The 22,535-nt window shown below is 29.7% G+C and overlaps 1 protein-coding gene across 2 annotated transcripts in view; it reads right to left on the reverse strand.

The window, feature by feature from the left end:
* Nucleotides 1–1,476: 1,476 nt before the first annotated feature.
* The window catches only part of LOC127705538 (zinc finger protein GLIS3-like), a 52,344-nt gene continuing 31,285 nt past the window's right edge, over nucleotides 1,477–22,535 (reverse strand). For both annotated transcript variants that reach the window (XM_052209867.1, XM_052209874.1), the window contains exons 5-10: nucleotides 19,523–19,633; nucleotides 14,441–14,597; nucleotides 11,346–11,454; nucleotides 10,371–10,543; nucleotides 9,460–9,549; nucleotides 1,477–5,749 (exon numbers count right to left, since the gene is read on the reverse strand). In XM_052209867.1, coding sequence (XP_052065827.1) covers nucleotides 5,595–5,749; nucleotides 9,460–9,549; nucleotides 10,371–10,543; nucleotides 11,346–11,454; nucleotides 14,441–14,597; nucleotides 19,523–19,633 — 795 coding nt within the window. In that variant the 3' untranslated portion in view covers nucleotides 1,477–5,594. The remainder of the gene's footprint in view (nucleotides 5,750–9,459; nucleotides 9,550–10,370; nucleotides 10,544–11,345; nucleotides 11,455–14,440; nucleotides 14,598–19,522; nucleotides 19,634–22,535) is intronic.

Consider the following 22,535-nt stretch of genomic DNA (forward strand, 5'->3'; position numbering starts at 1 on the left):
ATTTTTTTATCTATATCTTTTGTTTAGTGACTTATAGTGGTGAAAATGTTGTTTGGTCCTATTTTTGGACATGTAAGGTCAATGAAAAATTTTGTTTTGTAATAAATCAATCATCGGTCAATTTGTGTGATAGTTGTAATTCAAAAATTATATTATGGGTTGAATTCATTACATTTTTCCAATACAAGAATTTTTAAGACATTCAACTACAAATGTCTTGCATAATTTACTGTAAACCATGAAGGAGCTTATATATATTATTGTAACAGTCTTTATAGATCAGCATCCTTTGACTCCTCAAAATCACATATCTATATACTTTTGATTACCGGTATATGAAATATAAACTAGTTATAAATCAACATACAAAACAGGGTTAATTCTGTTTCACAATGAATTCCACAGATATGCATATTAGGATTTGTTGTAAAGAATTTTCAAGTCAACAGTACATTAAATTGGCTTACAAACGAATAGATAATGCAAGATTTTGATAATTTTTCTCACATGTGACCAGACAAAACATTTGAATTAAGCATACTGTTTTTCTTCACTACCAAAGGTCATGACAGGCAAGTTGTCTATTTTTTCTTTCTTTTTTGTATAAAAAGAAATAATCCTAGAATCTTAAGAAACCAAACATATACAAGATCCAAAAAAGATAAAGCATCAAAATTACTCCCTCAAACATGTAATAGCTTATTTTTGATTTATATACTTAAACATCTAAGTTTTGACAAATGTTATTTATCTAATGACAGAAGACAAAATTCTTTTAGATATAGCTGCTATGACCTGTATTGAACTCAATATTTTATTTCTACTGCTCATATCTAAATCATTACTAAAGTGGTTTTGGGACAAACATGTTCCTGTTTTATTTGCAACATGTAGACCATAATATACCTATTTGTTGTTGCTCCTACTGATATATAACAATATATATGTATATACATTTTGCTATCTGGACTTTCAAGAAGAAATATACTTAAAGAAGATGAATACAATCAACAAAATTTGTTCACTTATTGTATAAATTAGCCTTAAAAAACAACAATGTGTCAACAGTGTATTTGTATGGAGCTTTGATTGTATTTACCGATGTTCTCAAATTAGGGTACTGGCCATTTTGACAAGGGACATAGAAATATGAAATGATATACATCTTCATCTAAGTAAGGCATAGAAGAAATTAATGCTTTTGCTAAATCCTGGTAATAGTGTGGTCCAAACTTTTATAAGACATATGTGTTTTGGTCACATTTATTAATTATAATAAGTTTGTCTAAAAATATATCTTTTCAACAGGAATTAAAATGTTGACATATGAGTTAATTCTTGCCAGTGTAATCTCATCACAAACTTTGACAATTGTTGTTGCTGCCTATGCTCGAAATAGCACTCCAAATTCTCTCTTCCACAATGCAACATTGGTCGCAAGCAAGACAAAAATGGCTATTGAAACAAAACACAATATTTTTCCAAGACCATTTATTGAACAACGATTAACAAATGTTGATACACAGCCTTTATACAGTAAGAAAGAAGTGTTGCACAAAGACAATATAAGGCACTTTGCTGAAGTTTTCTTTGCTGGGTTAACAAAAAACTATGCTGTAGAATTTGACAAATATTCCAAATTACAATTATTTGCTGTGAAAGACATTAAACAAATCACTTGTGTAAGACGTTGTAAAAAACTGATTTATCAGTTGTAAATTGCGAATTTTTTGTATAATTTCTGCCAGAAATCATAAAAGATTTTTAATCATTTATTCAAACCATAAAAATAAATAAAAAATTTTCTTTTGACAATTTTTAAATTCAATTTTTTGTTAAATAATTTTGTAGTGGTTTGCTGAAACAATAAAATGTAAACTTTTTTTCTAATTAAAGTTTTTCTGCTAACTCTAACTGAAAATATACTTATTAGCTCTATGTCATGCAAGCATACTAAAAAGAAATTGCTGGTGTATTAAATGTTCAAATGAGTGTAAAATGTATATATACTTATGCAGATATCAAGAACTGTTGTCACAAATAAACAAAGAAAAATTTCTTTTTTTTTACTTACAACTATAAGCTGTAAATATAGTTCATTCGATGCATGGATCATTCAGTGTCGTAAAAATTTCTAATCTATAATATCAATTAACTATTAAATCAGTTTTCTGTCTAAAACAATTCTAAAAAACATCTCCTTGTCTATGGTGTCGTAGAACTGATTGTCAGGTATTTTCAATAACTTTTCCTTGCTGTTTTCAACCAGAGATTCTAATATATTTTAAACTGGAGAATGATCCATGCAGTTCTAGTACAAATTTCAAACTTATTTACAAAACATCATAAATGGATGATTGCACTCTCTGAATAAAGTCAAAATAGTGAAAAAGCATTGGTTTACAAAACCAATTTATTTCCAAGGTACAGTTATTGATAATGGTGCTCATTATCTAATTTTTTTAAATATTTTTACTGCAAACACAGCATTAAAAACTATTAACTGCCAAAGAGACTTTCCTTAAAATCAGGATGAACAATTAAAAATAAAACAGCTCAAACTATGATACTCAAAAGGAGATTGATTCATTAATTCAGTTGCCTTAAAAGGTACTTGGGTCTTTTTTTTGTATGTGTAAAACAGATGATTTCAACATATGTGTACATAGAATATGATGATGACGATAATAAAACATTTACTGACAAAGATGAAACTACTTGACAACTTGCAATGATGTTACTAAAAGCAAATAGATATACTTGGCCCTAAGTTTTAAAATTCATGATGATATATAATGTGTGCAAAAATAGACTAAGTGGACGGATTTGTTATACCCAAAAGGGTATATGTCAAAAATTTCTCCTAAACTGATTACATTTATGAAAATGAAATTTTGATCATTGAATGTAGACATCTGAAGATAATGTAAGATAGAAATGATAAATCTTAATTAAAAAATCAAGATCATGTTCCAAAAGTAAAAAATCTTGGAAAATGAATGACATTGAGTATGTTAGAAAAGCCTGCCAAATATATCAATGGATCTTTCTTCATGTCGAAATTGTATTTTTAGCTAAGAAAGAGTCCAACTTGGCATGTAACCTTTATTGTTAAATACTTCCTTCAGAAATAAGTTCTAACATATAACTCATGATAAAAGAACAAACAGTGCAGTTATATCAGAAAATACAAGACACATTATACTGCTCAAGAAGTTTCATCTTTGTCAAAACAAATATTTATTTTAGAATTAAAAAAAAATTAAAAATATTGAAACAAAAGATAACTATAAACAAAAAACATCCAAAAGCAAAAGGAAAAAGTTTCAGATAGAGACAGCTGGTACGATTATAAATATGTTTATATACAAATGTACAAACAATTGGACGGATATATATAAACAACACTTTAAGCAAACAAAATTTAGGACGGGTTTTCAATACTGTTGGAAATTTGGATTTCATTCTTTTTGTTCTGCAGGTGCAATAAATTACAAATACAATCATATAGCACTATTTTGTTATCCTTACATTTCATATAATGTTTTTACAAAAATCACAGAAAAGAAATTGATCCAATTTTTAAATTCTATTCATTTTTCACGATTTTGGATAATTTGAATTCTATTTGGTTATATCATTCAACAATAACTTAATGATATACAAAAATCTCTTAACTGATTAAAGATATATCAGTATTCAAAACTGCACACGATAAAAACATATGTACCTCAATGAAACGGTGACAATGTCAATTAAACAATGCTTTAAATATATCTAAAAATGTGTATCTCATTTTTAAAAACAATGATGATGTTTATATTTGATTGAATATTTCAAGGAACTCTATTTCATAACAAATTACTAAATACTGAAAATTCTTTAGGGTATTCCATTTCAATGAATGTACTAGGGTTGTTTATTTTTCTTAAATGGATCATAAAGTGACTCCGTATATGCTTGCAGCAGGAAGCTTCTGACCATGGTGCATTAATCAAAATGGAATAGCCCTTACAATCACAGGAGGCATGAATAACAGATAACATTTCATGATTCTCAAAAACAAAAAACCTGGAATAGCATAAATATTAATTCACTGTTATCGGCACCAACAAAAGTACAATATTATGTCAGGATATTCATCACGGAATGAAATATAAGCACTATTTGTACATTCTTTTTAACAGGACATTTCTGAGACAAAAAACACAGGAAAGAAAACATTTTAGTAAACATCAGAACTTGTTTTAGACTAATCAAGACTAAAAAGTTTATCTAGCATCTCAGTCCTAATTATAATCATCAATTGGACTTACAATTTTAGTTACAATGAAAACAGACATTTTATGACTTATAAAAGTAAAGTCTCGTTCTATAAATAGAATTTAAGAAAAGAATGTAAATGAAGACTTGAACACGGACTTCAACAGATAGTAGCTACGATTTTCAGTAATATATACACAAAGTGAATTAAGTATGAAATTTACATTTACTGTTTACTTCCATTTCAGATTTAGAAGATTTTGTATTGTTTCACACCTGACAAATTGGGCAGTCCTCATTGCACAGTTGCTGGTCATTCCTTAAAGTTAAAATGTTGGGACGAGGAAAGTCAAGCGAAAATAAAAGAAAATACACAGCACAAATACATACATTTGATTTGAAGAAATAATATGAAAACATCATGCACACGCTTATTTCTGTAATATATCTGCTTTCCATCTTTCATAAAATTTTATCAAAATCGTAGCAACTATTACTTATAATACGATTGTTAAGAACAAGACATTTTTAAGGTATGATGGGTGTTAGTCGTTTCAAATATTATGTTAAACAAGATCAATTAAAATGTATAAGTAACATAAACTACTTTTAAAATCAACAAGTATTTGGCAATCATTATACATTAAATGACAGTAGCACTTAAGGAAAGACAAACACAGACAACAGGGGATCACATGTGTCAAATACAAGATCAAAATCTAGCCCCTTCTTAAAAGTCCACAAGCGACTTGCAAAAGCTTATAAAATTTTCAATTTCATTTCAAAATATGCATGAAACCTGACATATACTAAAATATATAATAATATGCTAAACTTAACATATTTTGATTATTTTTACATGGCACAATGATACATTTTTTTCACACAGCAAACCATGATTATAACAAAAATATATTTTAATGATAAAAATATGCATTAGGAATGTCAAACAAGGGGCAGATAATTCATAATCACAACCATTATCAACAAAAAAATAGCTCAACATTTATTAAATAATTAAATAATATAAAACAATTAAATCAAACAAACAATATAATATCTCAGATTATAAAATCAAAACATCAATCTGAGTTCACTATTTTTCACAACTGGCTAAAGATTTTGCCCCTTATACAATGTTTTTAAATGTAGTAATAAATACATGATTTGTGTGTTCTACAAAGTGATAATTTTTGTATGATTCTGTATATATATCACAGTCCAATATTGTACAATCATTACAAATCAAAATATTGTGTTGTACAACAACAACATTTTTGTGTTGCGTACAATTCTATCTAAGCTAAAAAGTCTGATAAATTTGAGTTGAATCAAGTAGTACCATCTGCGTAGATAGCAGCAGACATTCGACTGTTGCAGCGATCAATGGCTGTATGCTGAAGATACTGCTGAGTAATCTGTTGGTGTTGTGTTAATTCCTCAGCAAAGTGCATGTTCTCAAATTCTTGAGGGATGCCTTCTAAACCTGCAAAAGAAGTATAATTTATGAATTTAAAATTGAATGAAAATAAAGCACAAGCTTTATGGCAGTCTCTTTCTGATAGATGCTATTCTGCTGACAATACTACTGCCTAAATTATCACTTTACTTTTGTCAATGCAGAGACCTAACTTTTAATTCATTTCTTTTATTTTCAAGAAGAAATTAGATAAAACTGCATTATAGACAACAACACCCATCAATTACCGCAAAGCAATTGTTTAGTATGGTCCACATGATTAGCCAACAAGCATGTCATCTTCAGGACCAATTTTAATTTAATTTCAAGAAGAAATTCTACTGTTACTAAGATAAATTCAAGTGATTTATTCCTTTTTACAAGTTCAAAATATATATTCATCAGGTTTGTCAGAGTACTTAATTAGGAAACAAGGAGATGTGGTGTATGTTTGATGAGGCAGCAATCCAACTACAAAACATCCAGACTACATACTCTTTCTGGAATCTGAATTACAGATTTGAAACAAAATACAGGTTAAAAAACTGCATTTTTCTCTAAATTTTCTGTTCAAAATGGCCGTTGAAACAAGAAATCATTATCAATGATATTTGTTCTATTACAAAATTTATCTGACATCATTTACAATGTCATAAAATATTCAAAGAATATAAGCTGATATCCACCTCTGGTTTATCCAATGAAAAGTCAACACTTTTGCTATAAACATTAAATCCTATTGACAATCTTTACTTCTTCAGAAAGATTAATATACCCTCTGCCCTTCAGTAGAGAATATAAAATGCTTCGCTGGGGCGCAGCTTGATACGACCGCAGAGGTCGAACCCTGAACAGTTGGGGCAAGTATGGACACAACATTCAAGCTTGATACAGCTCTGAATTTGGATTGTGATTAAATATTTGACACAGCATAGGTTTCTGACACAGAAAGAATGTGGTCTAAGAACTTGAATTTTTTTAATTTACCTATTATGGTCCAATGTCCAAAATCAAAATACATGGTTAGATTCAGCATATCAAAGAACCCCATATATTCAATTTTTGTTAAAATCAAACAAAGTTTAATTTTGGACCCCAACTTGGACAAACTTGAAAACTGGGCCCATAATCAAAAATCTAAACATATGCTTAGATTCAGCATATCAAAGAACCCCAAGAAATCAATTTTTGCTAAAATCAAACTAAGTTTAATTTTGGACCCTTTAGACCTTAATGTAGACCAATTTAAAAAACAGGACTTAAAATTAAAAATCTAAATACACGGTTAGATTTGGAATATCAAAGAACCCCAATAATTCAATTTTTGATGAAATCAAACAAAGTTTAATTTTGGACCCTTTTGACCTCAATATGAACCAATTAGATAGCGGGGCCCACAAATAAAAAATCTAAATTCATGGTTAGATTCAGCATATCAAAGAACCCCATATATTCAATTTTTGTTGAAATCAAAAAAAGTTTAATTTTGGACCCCAACTTGGACCAACTTGAAAACTGGGCCCATAATCAAAAATCTAAACACATGTTTAGATTCAGCATATCAAAGAACCCCAAGAATTCAATTTTTGTTAAAATCAAACTAAGTTTAATTTTGGACCCTTTGGACCTCAATGAAGACCAACTTAAAAAACTGGACCCAAATTAAACATCTAAAAACACGGTTAGATTTGGCATATCAAAGAACCCCAATAATTCAATTTTTGATGAAATCAAACAAAGTTTAATTTTGGACCCTTTTGACCTCAATATGAACAAATTTGATAGCGGGGCCTACAAATAAAAAATCTAAATACATGGTTAGATTCAGCATATCAAAGAACCTCATATATTCAATTTTTGTTGAAATCAAACAAAGTTTAATTTTTGACCCCAATTTGGACCAACTTGAAAACTGGGCCCATAATCAAAAATCTAAATACATGTTTAGATTCAGCATATCAAAGAACCCCATATATTCAATTTTTGTTGAAATCAAACAAAGTTTAAATACTGGACCCTATCTTGGACCAACTTGAAAACTGGGCCCATAATCAAAAATCTAAACACATGTTTAGATTCAGCATATCAAAGAACCCCAAGAATTCAATTTTTGTTAAAATCAAACTAAGTTTAATTTTGGACCCTTTGGACCTTAATGTAGACCAATTTAAAAAACAGGACCCAAAATTAAAAATCTAAATACACGGTTAGATTTGGAATATCAAAGAGCCCCAATAATTCAATTTTAGATGAAATCAAACAAAGTTTAATTTTGGACCCTTTTGACCTCAATATGAACCAATTTGATAACGGGGTCCACAAATAAAAAATCTAAATACATGGTTAGATTCAGCATATCAAAGAACCCCAAATATTCAATTTTTGTTGAAATCAAACAAAGTTTAATTTTGGACCCCAATTTGGACCAACTTGAAAACTGGGCCAAAAATCAAAAATCTAAATACATGTTTAGATTCAGCATATCAAAGAACCTCATATATTCAATTTTTGCTAAAATCAAACAAAGTTTAATTTTGGACCCTTTGGACCTTAATGTAGACTATTTTGAAAACTGGACCCAAAATTAAAAATCTAAATACACTGTTAGATTCGGCATAACAAATAAATAAATGTGATCAAAGATTTTACAAATCTAATGGGCCATACTGTGCAATTAAAGATTACTTCTTGAAATTTTTCAATATTTTAAATTTGAAAAAAAAATAATATTTGAAGAATAATTCTTTTTAATTTCTGAAATCTGAAATGAGAAAAAAATGACCCCCCACAATTTCTTTTTATCCCCCCCCCCTTTTTTCCCCCAAAAAATTCTTTCCCTCAAGATATGGTCATAATCTCAATTCAAATTTCCAATGGAGTTGGCAACCATAATTACCCATTTAATTTTACCATAGTGCTAACTTAATCTATTTTATAATAGAATTAAAAATATAGTGTCAAATCTTTCATATAGATTTTTTTGTAAAATAAAATGATGCAACATTTGCAGATATTTTTACTGGTCTTCCTTTATAAATATGCATTTCTTTAAACATAATTTAAAAGCAGTGTAAGGGAAGTAACCAAAACGTTGTATTTTGATTACCTCCCTTACACTGTTTTAAATTATCTTTATTGTTCATTAACCATTACTTTATACATAATTTAAAAGCAGTGTAAGGGAGATAATTTCAATGATGTATTTGATTTATCTCCCTTACACTGCTTTAAATTATGTTTTGTACTAAAGTATTTGTCCATTAACCAGGACAACCTTGTTTTTCCCCCTTTTTTGCCCCTAATTCCTAAACGGTTTGAGCCATAACCCCCCAAAGCAAATCCTAACCATCCCTTTGTGGTATGGAAACTTGTAGTATAATTTCAGAGAGATCCATACACTGCTCCACAGTTATTGTCTGGAAACTAGAAAATGCTTATTTTTGGCCCCTTTTTGGCCCCTAATTCCTTAACTGTTGGTACCATAACCCCCAAAATCAATCCCAACCTTCCTTTTGTGGTATTTAACCTTATGGTAAAATTTCAAAAAGATCCATTCACTTAAACTAAAGTTAGAGTGCGAAAACCAATGTGTATTCGGACGACGACGCAGGACGACGACGACGACGACGACGACGACGCCGGACGACGACGACGACGACGACGACGCCAACGTCATACCAATATACGACCACAAAAATTTTTTTGCGGTCGTATAAAAAACTGGTGAAGAAAAATACCTGGATAATTTCTTTGCATAGCCTGCATGTCTGTCATCAAATTTGGATCAAAGGCATTATTGCGAAAATTAAACTGGCCATTTTCTCCATCTAAAAAATATGTTTTCTATATTTAAAACACAGTTATCTACATTCAATTTGAAGTTTATATTATAATAATTTAATTTTGGATGTAACGCGTCTGCTGATTGGCTGACGTTGTTTTGTTTATCAGCTCATAGACATAATTTAGTCATGTGACCGTGACGTCAGCAACGTTTTTTCATTGTTTACTCCGGTTTAAAATGGAATTTAGAATTAAATTCTAAGAAATAACTGTAATATTTTATCTGTCTATTCGAAATAACATAAAAAATGTGATGCACACTTTAAAATAACCCGCTACGCGAGTTATTCAGTGTGCATCACATTTTTGATGTTATTTCTTCATAGACAGAAAAAATATTACAGTTATCCCTTAATTAATCTATTACACATCTATAAAGGCACTTCTTTTTTTATTTGTACTGTTGATTCATTAATAATGAGGTTAAGAAAATGTTGCTAAGAGTTTTGCTGGAAAACTTAATTTAGTGCTTGTTACAGATTTTTCTTTACTTTTTATCAATTTAGTGCTTGTTACACTTTTTTTCTTTACTTTTTATCAAACAAAAAATTGTATTATGTTTGTAACTGTGTTTTCAAAATTCATGAAATTGAATATAAATGAAAAATTTCAAACATGAAAATAGTGTGAAATATAATGCTTTTGGCAACTATTCTTATTAAAATAATGTCCACATTAAAAGAATGGAAAGTTCCAATACTTCTTCCAGTTAATAATTGACATTGGTTATTCAATAAAATAATTTTCTTCCTACGTTGTATCATAATAAGTTTACTGGTTACCAAAATATATCTGTTACCCTTACCTGCAAATCCTAATGGCATCTGGTTCATGCTCTGTAGGTATGTCTCATACCCTTGCTGGTATGGTGCAGTCTGCATATTTGGACGCATTCCTGGTTGCATCCCAGTCCGCATGTTCATTGGGATATTACGTCTGTTGAAATTTTGTGGAAGTGTTGTGTTGAAAGTACCAAACCTTGATAAAAGGAACAATATCCATCATTATTTAAATAAGTTTTCATTTTCACTTACAAAAATGTAATGGAGGCAAGTAAAAGGAGTAATTTAAAAAGCCTGCACAATAAATCAAGTTCCCCATTTTGATTTTAAACATGAATTTTTTTCATACATTGTTTTTTCTTACTTCCTGATACTTGTTAAAGATCAATGCATTTACTACAAGAAAATAAATTGTCATTTGAAAAATCAATTTCACTTTCTCAGGTATGGTAAGTGTTAATTAATGAAACATTTACTATTGATTTTTTAATTAGTTTGGTTTCTACCTGTCCTACTACTATTTTGTGTAAGTGCTGAATGTTATAAACAACGGAGAGTGGTCTGACAGTTTTAGCTTTAATCATTTGATCAGCATAACCTCTTTTCAACTCCCTTTATGTCACTTCATAAATATTACTTAAATAACTAAATCCAATAAATATATTTCAAAGCCGTTATTGCCTCTCAATTATGATTTAAAACATGATTTTTTTATGCATGTTTAGTTCAATTATTTACTCTATTGGACATAAAGAAAGCAACAATCATTCAATCCACTACTGTGGCTTAATTTATTTTCATGGAAACTAATTTTCGTGGACTGAGGAAAACTTAAAATTTTCGTAAATATTTGGTTTCATGGATTTGCCAAAGTCTGTATACAAGCCTTTGGAAATGTGTACTTCATTGAACATTTAAATTTGGGTTTACCTATACCCATGAAAATTGGTATTCCACGGATAAAAATGAATCCGCAGTATTTATTAAATAATACATACTGTTCTTCTTCCATATTTATGTTTGTACTTGGCATTGGACTTCCTTGTTGCATGGCACTTGGTGCTGGGGAAGCTGCAGCATTCTGATGGGGCTGATAGTTCACTCCAACTGTAAAAATATAAAATAACACTTTATAAACTTGGAGCGTCCTTCCGAAGTGCTTTTCTGGATTAACCTTCACCAGGAACTTTCAAACCAAAACTTTTAAAGCAAAGAATTGAAGGATGTATAAATATTAGAATACTCAAAAAGCTATATGATCAAAGGGGGTTTAAATAGAATGGCTAAATCCACCAAAGGTCAACTTTGCGGGAGTTGGAACCCTATTTTCTTATAATTTTTTAATTGTTCAGTGGTACTTGTTTCCATGGTTTAGACAATTCTGCACATAGGCCTATAGCAAATTTGTACGTTGTTGAAAAAATTAAACTTGTCGTTGACTTTTTCCCACAGATCTATAAATAATTATAAATCCACACTAATATCTAAAACTAAGGTATCAGTAGTGTTAATGATAAATAAACACTAATAAATGTATCTAAAACTTAGGTATAAGTAGTGTAGAATAACTTTCAAGTTAAAGGCATAATACTTTAAAAATTCCTCATCTTAACCTAATAAGTATCTCCCTCATGCATAGCTCGGATTCCTTGCCAGAGTTAGGCTATTCTTTGTGGTCCTTTTTGGTTATGTCACTCTTCAAAGTTCATATTAGGTTTTGGATTTTCAAAAAATTGGCCTAAAGAATCATTGAAGAGACATTAAATGTACATATGGTACAAACAATTGGTACTATTCATGGTATTATATTAACATAGCTATGAAAAAAAAAACATTGTTTATTATAAACAATTATAAGGTTGAAGAATTTTACCTGAATCATTGCAACATAAGTTCATTTTCTCTCAAACATTTTTTAATTTTAACAATGTTTGTTTGTTTATTTGTGTGATTCATAACGATGATGTTTTTATTTTGATGTACTTTTACACATAAAACCCATGTTTCATGCAAAAAATATGAAGTGGGCAAAGTCCCAGTACCAGGCCGAGAAAGGTGAATTATCATTAATTAATTACTATGACATCATGCTTGATCAAATCAATTAGATCAGTGTTTCTTTGGCACACAACTCCCAAAATCACAATCTATATTTTCCCATTCAGGCGTCAAATTTTGCACAAAATGTTATATTGTTTTGGTTGTTTAATGCTATCGTGTCTTTTCCTGAACTATTGAAGCAAGAAAATAACATATATCTTTTAATTATGATCTGAATTTCATCACGTTATATTCAATGAGGGTATGTATGAAATTTTTTATGTTAACTTAACACAAGTGTTTTTTGTACCAAAAAAACTAGTCCTACCATATAGCACAGAACCATACAAAAGAGGGGAGTCTAAAATTAAAAGTTTTAAATAAAAGCAAGAATGTATGCATTGAATCCAACTTAAAACACTTTCAGAATTAAAGAATTAGAATACAAATAAGGTACTCTCTTGTTTCAAAATTATGCCTAATTAAATCAAATCAGATTGGAAATATCTACATAACATTAAAATATTCACAAACACTTCCAATATAGCAGGACAAATTTGAAAATATTTGTCTACATAAAAAAATATCCCTTCAAGAAATTTACCAATTTAGTCATAAATAAATAGAAATAACTTTCCCGATAAAAAATCTCCCTTATCCAAACCCTCATGTTATCGTTTACAAAACACAAAGCTGTTTTTGTATTTTAAGGGTTGAGTCCGGACAGATAGGTACTAACGAAATCTTTTAATTACAGCACAAGTCTGTGTATTAGAATACTGTCAGATCAATTTGATAGTCTCAATCTATTGCTTAAATTTAATCATTTTAAAATTCTTGTATGAATACACAAGTCAGAAAAGTAAATTTCTTTTGTTTTTTATCATTTAAACTTCCGAATAACATCAAGGTTGATTGGTCAGTGACTATAGGCTATATTGTCAAGTCGTCATCTACGTCATTTATTCATGAATCACTTGATAGCTCTGTCTTTTAAAAACTTTGTCAAATGATATGATCATGGTTTTAAGACTTATAACAATGGTTATAATAATAGTTTCCATTTAAACTTGTTATTTTTCTAAAAATATGAACATTTTCTTTGTTCATTTACTTTCATTAAAGGCCATAAATTAAAAAGACAATTAGACAAACAACACTTTCTTAATAAATTTTAAACAAAAAAGAAAACATTTAAATTTAAAGTACTGTAACTGATAACTTAATTATACTGTTAATTTTTAAAATCTTTAATCACTGTTTTGACTGACTACAGATTTTAAAGTTTCCTAGAGATCTTATTTATTTCTCGACACGTTAGATACAGTTTCTTTAAGTATTCTTCGGAACAAATAAGATGTGATGAATAGGTCAACGAGACAGCAACCTAACATCACAAATAACCAAAAGACATCTAGAGATTAACAAAGCGTCTTAATTAATAGGCATTTATCTTAACAAAAATGTCAAGCTCTAAATCGTCCAGAGTATAAAACAGTTGTGAATAAATTAATCAAAGGTCTGCCATCTACACCAAATTCTCAAGTTAACCAAAACAGTCAGATGTGACACAAGACACTGACAAGTCTTCAGGCACATGAATATGAATTCTTCCCCCCCCCCCCCCCCCCCCTCTTTTAATCCCGATCTGTGAACTAACAACAGATGAACAACTAGACAAAACTTGATCATACAATAATTTCTTTTCTCTGTAGATTATTGTTTATTGCAAAAGCAAAATAAGCTCCCTATCTTAAACTGTCAAAGATTTAATCTTAAGATAACAAATTATCAAATTTAACTTCCTATTATAAGGCAATATTAAATTTCTAAGGATAAAACGCTACTCTGTTTAAAAGTTGAATGTACCGATAATAGGTAAGTGATGATATCAAATCATCATTTTTATGAAATGAGCTTTGAACTTCATGTTCATTCATTTACACTAGATCTTTTGAATTCATAGGGAATGACATTTTTACAAACATGAAAGTATTTTGAAAGAATATTTCATTAAAAGAATTCAAGATTTGGAGGAAAAGTAGATGTGTACCAGAATAAAGATCAGTAGTTGGTCCAGTGACTGGTCCTCGGATCATATTCTCTTGGTTTTCATGGTTCTGTGGTGCAGACTCCATATGTAGTTGTTGCACTGTCAGACAATTGTTCAATATATCACCACCACCTAAACTTTCGCCTTCCTTTTTCATCTGAAGTAGAAAATGTTTCATTAGAAATTCCATTGAAAATGTTTTACACAATAAAAAGTATTCTTATTTTGTTTTTGAATACATTTTATATTATCTACTGTAATTATTGCATGCATTTGTTATTGTGATTTCATGAAAATCTGCTTACAGATTTATGTATTATATTTCAAAATGTGTGTTCTTATTAATGTGATAATCACCAAGTCACATTATTTGCATTAATAAAAACATCACAATAATTTCTAAATTTACAGTATTTGATTAATTTTTTTCAATCCTGATTGTTTGACCGAAAATTTCTTACGTACAACAAATGTTTTATGTCATGTTCAATACTTGTATTATCAGGTTTAAATATCATAGAAATAACCAACCTGTACTGACCACCATTTTCATAAATAATTATAAATAAATATTACACAATCTATACTAACAACCAGTCCTGCTTTAAACAAGCATGCTGGTTAGTTTTTCAAACATTGTTAAATTAAAAATTTTATAAACTTCAAAAGCTGTACAAATTACCTTGCCAAAAAAGAAAACTTTAGCTTTCTGATGCCCTGATTCCATGCAGAGTCCAGAGCAGTAGATATTATTCATGACTATTAAAAACCAGAATAACAACTACGGTAGGTGGAACCATTTTATTGGAGTAAAACTAATGTCTCCCCTGAATAAAAATCTACTATTTGACCTTGTAGGTAACCTTCCATGGTAAGTGACATTGTCTTGAGGTGCTGCAACCATGTGCCAAATATCAAAAGCCTATGTCAAAGGATAAAAGTCATGCTCCAGACATGAATCTTTCTTAAATCAAGTACCGGTATTTTGACATTGAAGTCAAATGTCAAGATCATATGAAGGTCTTGATGATATGCGACACACCTTCATATGGTAATTCACCTTCATGCCAAATATCATAAGGCAGTGTCAAAAGTTGAAAAAGTAAAGGTCCTAAGGTTGTATGAAAAGAGCTAGAACTAGAACCAGAAGAAGAAACACTGTTTTAAAACATTATATGTCCCTTCTTTGAAGTAAAGACATCATAATAACAAATGAAAGAGGTTGGGGATGGGGTACCCCATATGACCAGAACGGTAATTTATTTAGGTAAAAATTTCCTGTTTGATGCTAATGGTAGCTCAAAAATAGGATGCAATGAATGAAAGTAAAATTTAAGGCTCATTAAATGTAAACATTAGCCAAAAGTCCAAGTATGACATGTGATTATATGGACTATTCATACACTGATGTTAGAATGGATTCATACATAACATGCCTCTTAAGTTATGAGAGCCAAGGCTATTAAAAGAGCTGAAATCTTGAGAAGTTTGTGATCAAGCTTGCTCTGGATCTAAATTAGTCCAAATAACTGCTGAAGCTTTAAAATCATATTAAATGTACGCTTTCAACTACAAAAATTGGAATCTTGTCTAGTCACGATTTTATTAGGTTAACAATAATTGAAGTATGGAAAGCAATTATAAACATTTATTAAAGATTGTTTACATTGCACAACTCTTTAAAGTTGTCATGTAAGTTTCTTTGTGACAAATAGAAATTCGATCCATCATCTTTAAACTCAGGACCCTTGTAGTAAATACTTCTACTAAATGCTACGCACTTTAAAAGGAATCTTTTAAAAATTAGCTTCATTCCCACCTTATCAGTGAACAAATTTGTCCTGCATTAATTTTCACGATTCATTTAACATGTATAACTCTTTTTAACAAAAACGACCCAATGAGCTACTTTTCATTGAGGACGAAAGTATGTTAGGAAAAGAACACTGTAATCAAAATATTGTGACTCAAAACTTCGATTGTTGTTCAAATAGGTGGCATGAGATTAATCCCCCTTCGCATGAAACAAAGACAGCAGTACAGGTTTCAACAGATGGAGCAACAGCTCATTTTAATATCAATAGACACAGAAAGTCTAATGAGAAAGATATAAATATATGACAGAATAGAAAATTTGAGTTCTAATTTTTTTTTTTTAGGTTTTTGTGATGCTGACATTTTGTCAAATGATGGAAAATATGTATTGTGACCTTGACCTTTGACCTACAAGTCCAAAAATCTACTGGGATCTTGTTCTTTCATAGGGACCTTCTCAAGCAAATTGATGAATGTTGGTCAAATGCCTAAAAGAATATAGAGTGGAACCAAAATTTTGCCCAATTTTTAGTCTATCTAATACATTGTACTGATATGATTTGACCCATGACCTATTGACCTTAAAGTCAATAGAGTTCTTTACATTATCAAACTAAGTTTGGTAAAGGTGCTGTTTATCATAAGCTCAAAACATTTTGTCTGGAAAATGAAATTTCAACACCCAGATGTCATTAGGATACCAATCATCATATTAGCTGAATTAGACTTAAAATCTAATTTCCCCCTTTTTGAGCATATGGTCCACCTGTTTTAGAAATGTATATTGATTACACATCTACCGGTAATTATTTATCTAACATTACACAAACTGTCAAGTATCTATCTTATCAAATAAAAAACCCTTTTTTCAATGCCCTAACTTTTATTATTTATAATGCCGGTTTTCGGCTGTAATAAATACTGTTAGATGTATAAGTAAGACTTTTGGTTTCATTTCATACTTAGCAAAGTTTCAAAATGTTTATATTTTGATTGCCTATAATCATTTTATTACATCGCGATGACCTTGGGGTCATTCAGATGTATTGTTATCGCCTAGATTTCCATTATGTAAATTAGTTTTGGGTTTGTAACGATCTATAAACATGATAAATATGCGCACATAAACGAATGCAAAATAACATTCCTTATCGTTTGATATAAATACATCTCTTCAATGAATACTGATAAAAATATTTTTGTTTACAACATAAATTAATAATATGAAAATGTTTTGTAGTTAGATATATATATATAAGTACAAAATCAATGATAATATCAATGCAGACGTACCGAAAAATTGTGTTAAAGCATGCGGAAGAATATCTCAGAGAACTTTTTGCGAGGACCGGTAACTCTGTAATTGTTTTTGCGGGAAAATATGAATGCCTACTCGTATCCAATCTTAGAAAAATCGAATTTTTACAGAAAAGTGTCCACCATGTATACTGATTTGTATCACTACAATATAATAGTTATTACGGTGAAGTTGAATTTCCTGTCATTTATTCATCATCCACGCACGAACTTGTCTCAGAAAAAAATATATCTCTGTACATTAACCTCAGTTTCAGGTAAAGAGATATGTTGTTTTTTTCTGAGACAAGTGCTTTTGACCATCCTCAAGAACTTGTGGTCATCCGATGTTCAGTACTTCAGTACTTTGATTACACCTTTTTATGTTTGCATTCCTAATCACTGATGCACAATTTAACAAATGCTGAAGCCCTAAATAATCATTACTACACTCATTTTGATGGAACAACTGTCATGTGATGTTACACTGATTCTGAAAATCTGGTACAAGGTTAACCAAAGGTCCTTGAAATTTTATTTGACCTGAATAAGTCCCTTTCTTGTACCAAGATTTGTTTACTTATCTACATAATGACCCGAGTCACCAAATTTGAACAATAATCTTAAGCACTTATAAAAATATATTATTGTTAACATCTATTGTTGATTTATCAAATCTTTTCTTTATTCTAAACCTTAACATACTCAATACAAAATAGAACCTATTTGCTAAAGCTTATTTGTAGAAAATGTAATTGTACAAACAATTTACAATCATTTTTCGCCAGAGTGGCTACATTCTGTAGCAACTTATTTAACTTTCAAATAATGTAATGTTTTCATAGCTGTTCCATCAAATTTTTAAAATAGAGGTTTTTAAACAGCAATTTTAGTATTAAATAACTTTAAAATTTAGGTATCATATTTTGTCATTCTTTCCTACTTATCGAAGATGACAAGTGTAAACCTGAAACTGTTTCTCCGTAAAGAACAGGACATGTAACTGTTTCATTATATCCTTGTTTGGAAATATAGGCTGTTAACAATATTGGGTGACATGCTGATTTAATAATATAACATACAGGTGGTGAAATTCTAACAATTACCTTAACTGTTGGACATTTATCTTTTATGCATTTGTAATGCACACCAATTTACATGTACATTATCACAAAGTTTAAATATCATATAATTTCCCAATGGAGAATACAGCTTTGTTACACTTCATTATACAGACAAAATGTTTTACTTCAAACTGTAGTACATTTCATTTAAAGTTGAAAAACGTCTACATATAAAATCAGGTATAATACTTACTCTACTATATAGGAAGTCATAAACATTTTATTATGTTATCATTATTAGTCAGAAATATAAAGTATTCTACTTACATCCAAATTTGACACAATTATCTAATAATGTGAGGCAAAACTTTTCAAAACATTAAATATTGGTGAGGCCCCCTGACATGAAATAGTGCTGAAATATATCAGACCTGGAGTAAAATCAGGATCTAAGTTTGTTAAAATACTTAATCAATAAAAGAATGGTATACATCCATGAGACAGCAACCCAATGACACAAATAAGCAAAAAATGGTTATCAAAAGTAGACAAGTGTCTATACTATAGGTCAAGCTCTTCAGCGTCCAGAGTCTATTGAAATTAAGAAAAAATTCGTCAGTAACTATCAAACATATGCCATATGCCATAAATACCAAATTCACCATGACATACATTTAACTGTCGAGGAATTTTGTAAAAATGTTCTACAATTCAACCACGGACCATTAGCGCTATAAAAACACATACCTTTATGAACTGATTATATAATAATAGGACTTGTCAAAAACTCTAACTTCCAAAAATATCCTATTTTCTGACACTTACCAAACTGTTGACAAACGTTATAAATATAAAAGATTTCAACTGCCATAAATGGTATAAAATAAACACATTGATTTAGTTTTACCTTCTTTTTCTGTTGTGGATCTTTCTGGTTGTGATTTTTGACATGTTTGCGTAGTGAACTAGGATCTGTATAACGTTTGTTGCATCCTGGCACTGAACAAGCATAGGGTTTCTGTAACGATAAAAGTAAATACTTCAAAATTTAAAACTCATTTAAATAAACATGTTTTGAGTGCATATGAACTTGGTGTAGTTTTTCTGTAGAGATCTGACACTATTTAAAGAAAGAGTTACTTAGCTGTAGATTTTTTAAGAACTGTAAATTCAGAAATTATTGCGAAAATTGCGACGGGATAGGTTTTTGCAAAAAAACAATAACTTGCATTCTAGATTTTGATAGCATTATTTAAATAGACCATTTGCTGAAATTGCTATAATTAATCTCACATTTTTGTTTGTTATTCAACAATTGCAATAATAAATGATATTATGTATGCAATCATTTTTAATTTAATGTAATCTTTTAACAGACAAAAGATATACATATTTGAATGGAAATAAATTATTTCCCATTACAACTTTTTGCTATATGTTTTAGATAACAATTCTTTAAAAAAAAAAAAATGGAGAATGTGTCCATGGGACACAGATGATGCCCCCGCTTGCATGTAATGCTATAAAGGGACATAACTCAAGAACAGTAAAAGTGACGCAACCCAAATTCAAACTTGATCTGTGTTTTGTGGTAATAAGCAAAGTGTATAAGTTTCATAACATTTGGTTAGGGCAAACTAATGTTAGAGAACAGAAACTAATTTTGGGACATACCTACAGACGGACAAGGGTAACACTTAATTAATGCCCCTCTGCCATACAGGGGCATAAAATATATTTTGAAGGCAAAAGTAAATAAAAGTATAATTTGTTTTCACAAATACTTATGTCCTTGCACCATAGATTCAAGTAATTAAAATCACATTTAAAAATGGTATTAATGATGCCTAAAAACATCTATTGTGATGTGCAGTTACATAATTGAACTAAAAACTGTTCCAGTAAGATTCATTCTATAACAGCCAGTATTAACACAGGCACTTGTCTCTGAAAAAAAAATGACTTATGTACTTTAATATTATATTAAAGAATATAGGTAAAAAAAATTCGGACACAAGTGCCTGTGTGTGTTAACCCTTAGAACATAGAAATATCTCAAATATTCATAGGAAATAAACATATATGCATATCATAGTGAATATTATATGAACTCAAATATAGTTTCTGTTTTAATTCTGTTTATAACTGAAATTTATTCAAGTTATAGATTGAACCTTTGAAACCAAAAAGAAATGTTTGAACCTATATTTAAGACATATACAGACTGCATAGCCCTAATGAGTTCCCCTTTTAATTTTTTTATAGGAAAGACAGCTGTTTTCACTTCAAGTTTTGAAATCTTGCCAAATGTTAAATGTTGAAGTTTCTCATTATGCTCTATACTATGTTATTTTTCGAAACAGTCAATATCTAAATACAAAGTATCAAAGAGAATAAGTTTTTCCGCTTTTTAATAACATTTATTGACATAAGTTATGTTTTTGGAAATTGACAAATAAGATTTTTTTAACAATACAACACTTTTTCCTTAGATTAAGCTTTTGAGCTTTGTATGTAATACCTTTAACATGAAAAGTAAATATTATCGCCAAGCAACTAGATATCTAAATATAAATTAATGTTTGCTCATTGAAAAAATCAAATAGCACTAAATAAATGTTTCATTATGACCATGCATATATCTTGCAAACTAGGTGACGTAAGATCAAAGTAATAATAGAAGTTAGATAAACTTAATACATGTTGGCTTTTAAGAAAAGTCTTTTTTAATAAATTCAACTTCATGCAATTTTAAAACCTAAGGGCTTGTGTAAATTTACTTCCAATAGCTCTTCAAACATTAAAATCAAACAAAAATATGTCAAGAAACTTAATAATATATATATATAGTACAAATTGAAATGAAAAATTCATATTTTCTTGTCAATAGAGGATTTCTTTCATTAACACATTATCTAATTTGATCTGTTCTACATACATGTATGTCAGAATGAAAAGAGATGTGGGGTTTGGTCAATGAGACAGCAATATGCAAATTATAAACGTGCACGAAATAGACCATGTCGTACCAAGGTCAATTGAATACCTAAGTCATTTGTACATGTTGTCAACATCAATGCAGACCAGATTACTGAACCGTTTGACTACAAGACCCCCTTTTATGGAAGTGAATCAATATCTGACCATGCTTTAATCAAAAAAATAAATTGTCTCCCCTTTTTTGCCAGAATGCTTTGCACTGCATTCAGATCTGAGTATACTGCTCATGATGATTACAACATACCAGTAACTTCTTTAAGTTAAGAAAATATTTTCTTCATAAAAAATTCACTTTTGGGCAATGATTACTGAATGTCCTCTTCTTAAAACAGTTTAGTAAATACTTTAATACAGCCCCAGTCATTCAAGTTGAGTGACATTGAATGCAAAGATGGGGCCTAACAAAAATAACTTGATGAAATAAATTTGAAATTCCGGAGTAAATGAACTCCATGTATGACACAGAACATTTTTCAATCAACACCATTTGATGATTTCACAATACACAATTCTATTACTGTGACATTTAATATTACACTATACATGAAATATTCTAACAGGTCAAATGCACAAATATTATACAAAGGGCACCCTTAATATTTGTACACCAAACTAATTAGTTTTGACATTTTTTATACCTTAAGGCGTGTTTAGAATACGGTTTTTCCCCATTCATATACCAGGCGCAGCAATTAACCTTGGAGTACTTTTTTCCATTATGAATCCTTGTTTTCTTTAAATAAAACACTTATTATCTCAATTCTTTAAAGACTTAGCTACCCTCAATTCTTATTTGTTAGTATATTGTTAGTATTAATAAGTATTTAATAATCATCTCTTAAACAGACAATGATCCCATGTCCTGGCAAGACAGGACAGGTTTTTTAATTGTTTATTAAACGAGGATCAAGGCGAAAACT

This window comes from Mytilus californianus, unplaced genomic scaffold (assembly GCF_021869535.1).
Source record: "Mytilus californianus isolate M0D057914Y unplaced genomic scaffold, xbMytCali1.0.p SCAF_1, whole genome shotgun sequence".
Lineage (NCBI taxonomy): Eukaryota > Metazoa > Mollusca > Bivalvia > Mytilida > Mytilidae > Mytilus > Mytilus californianus.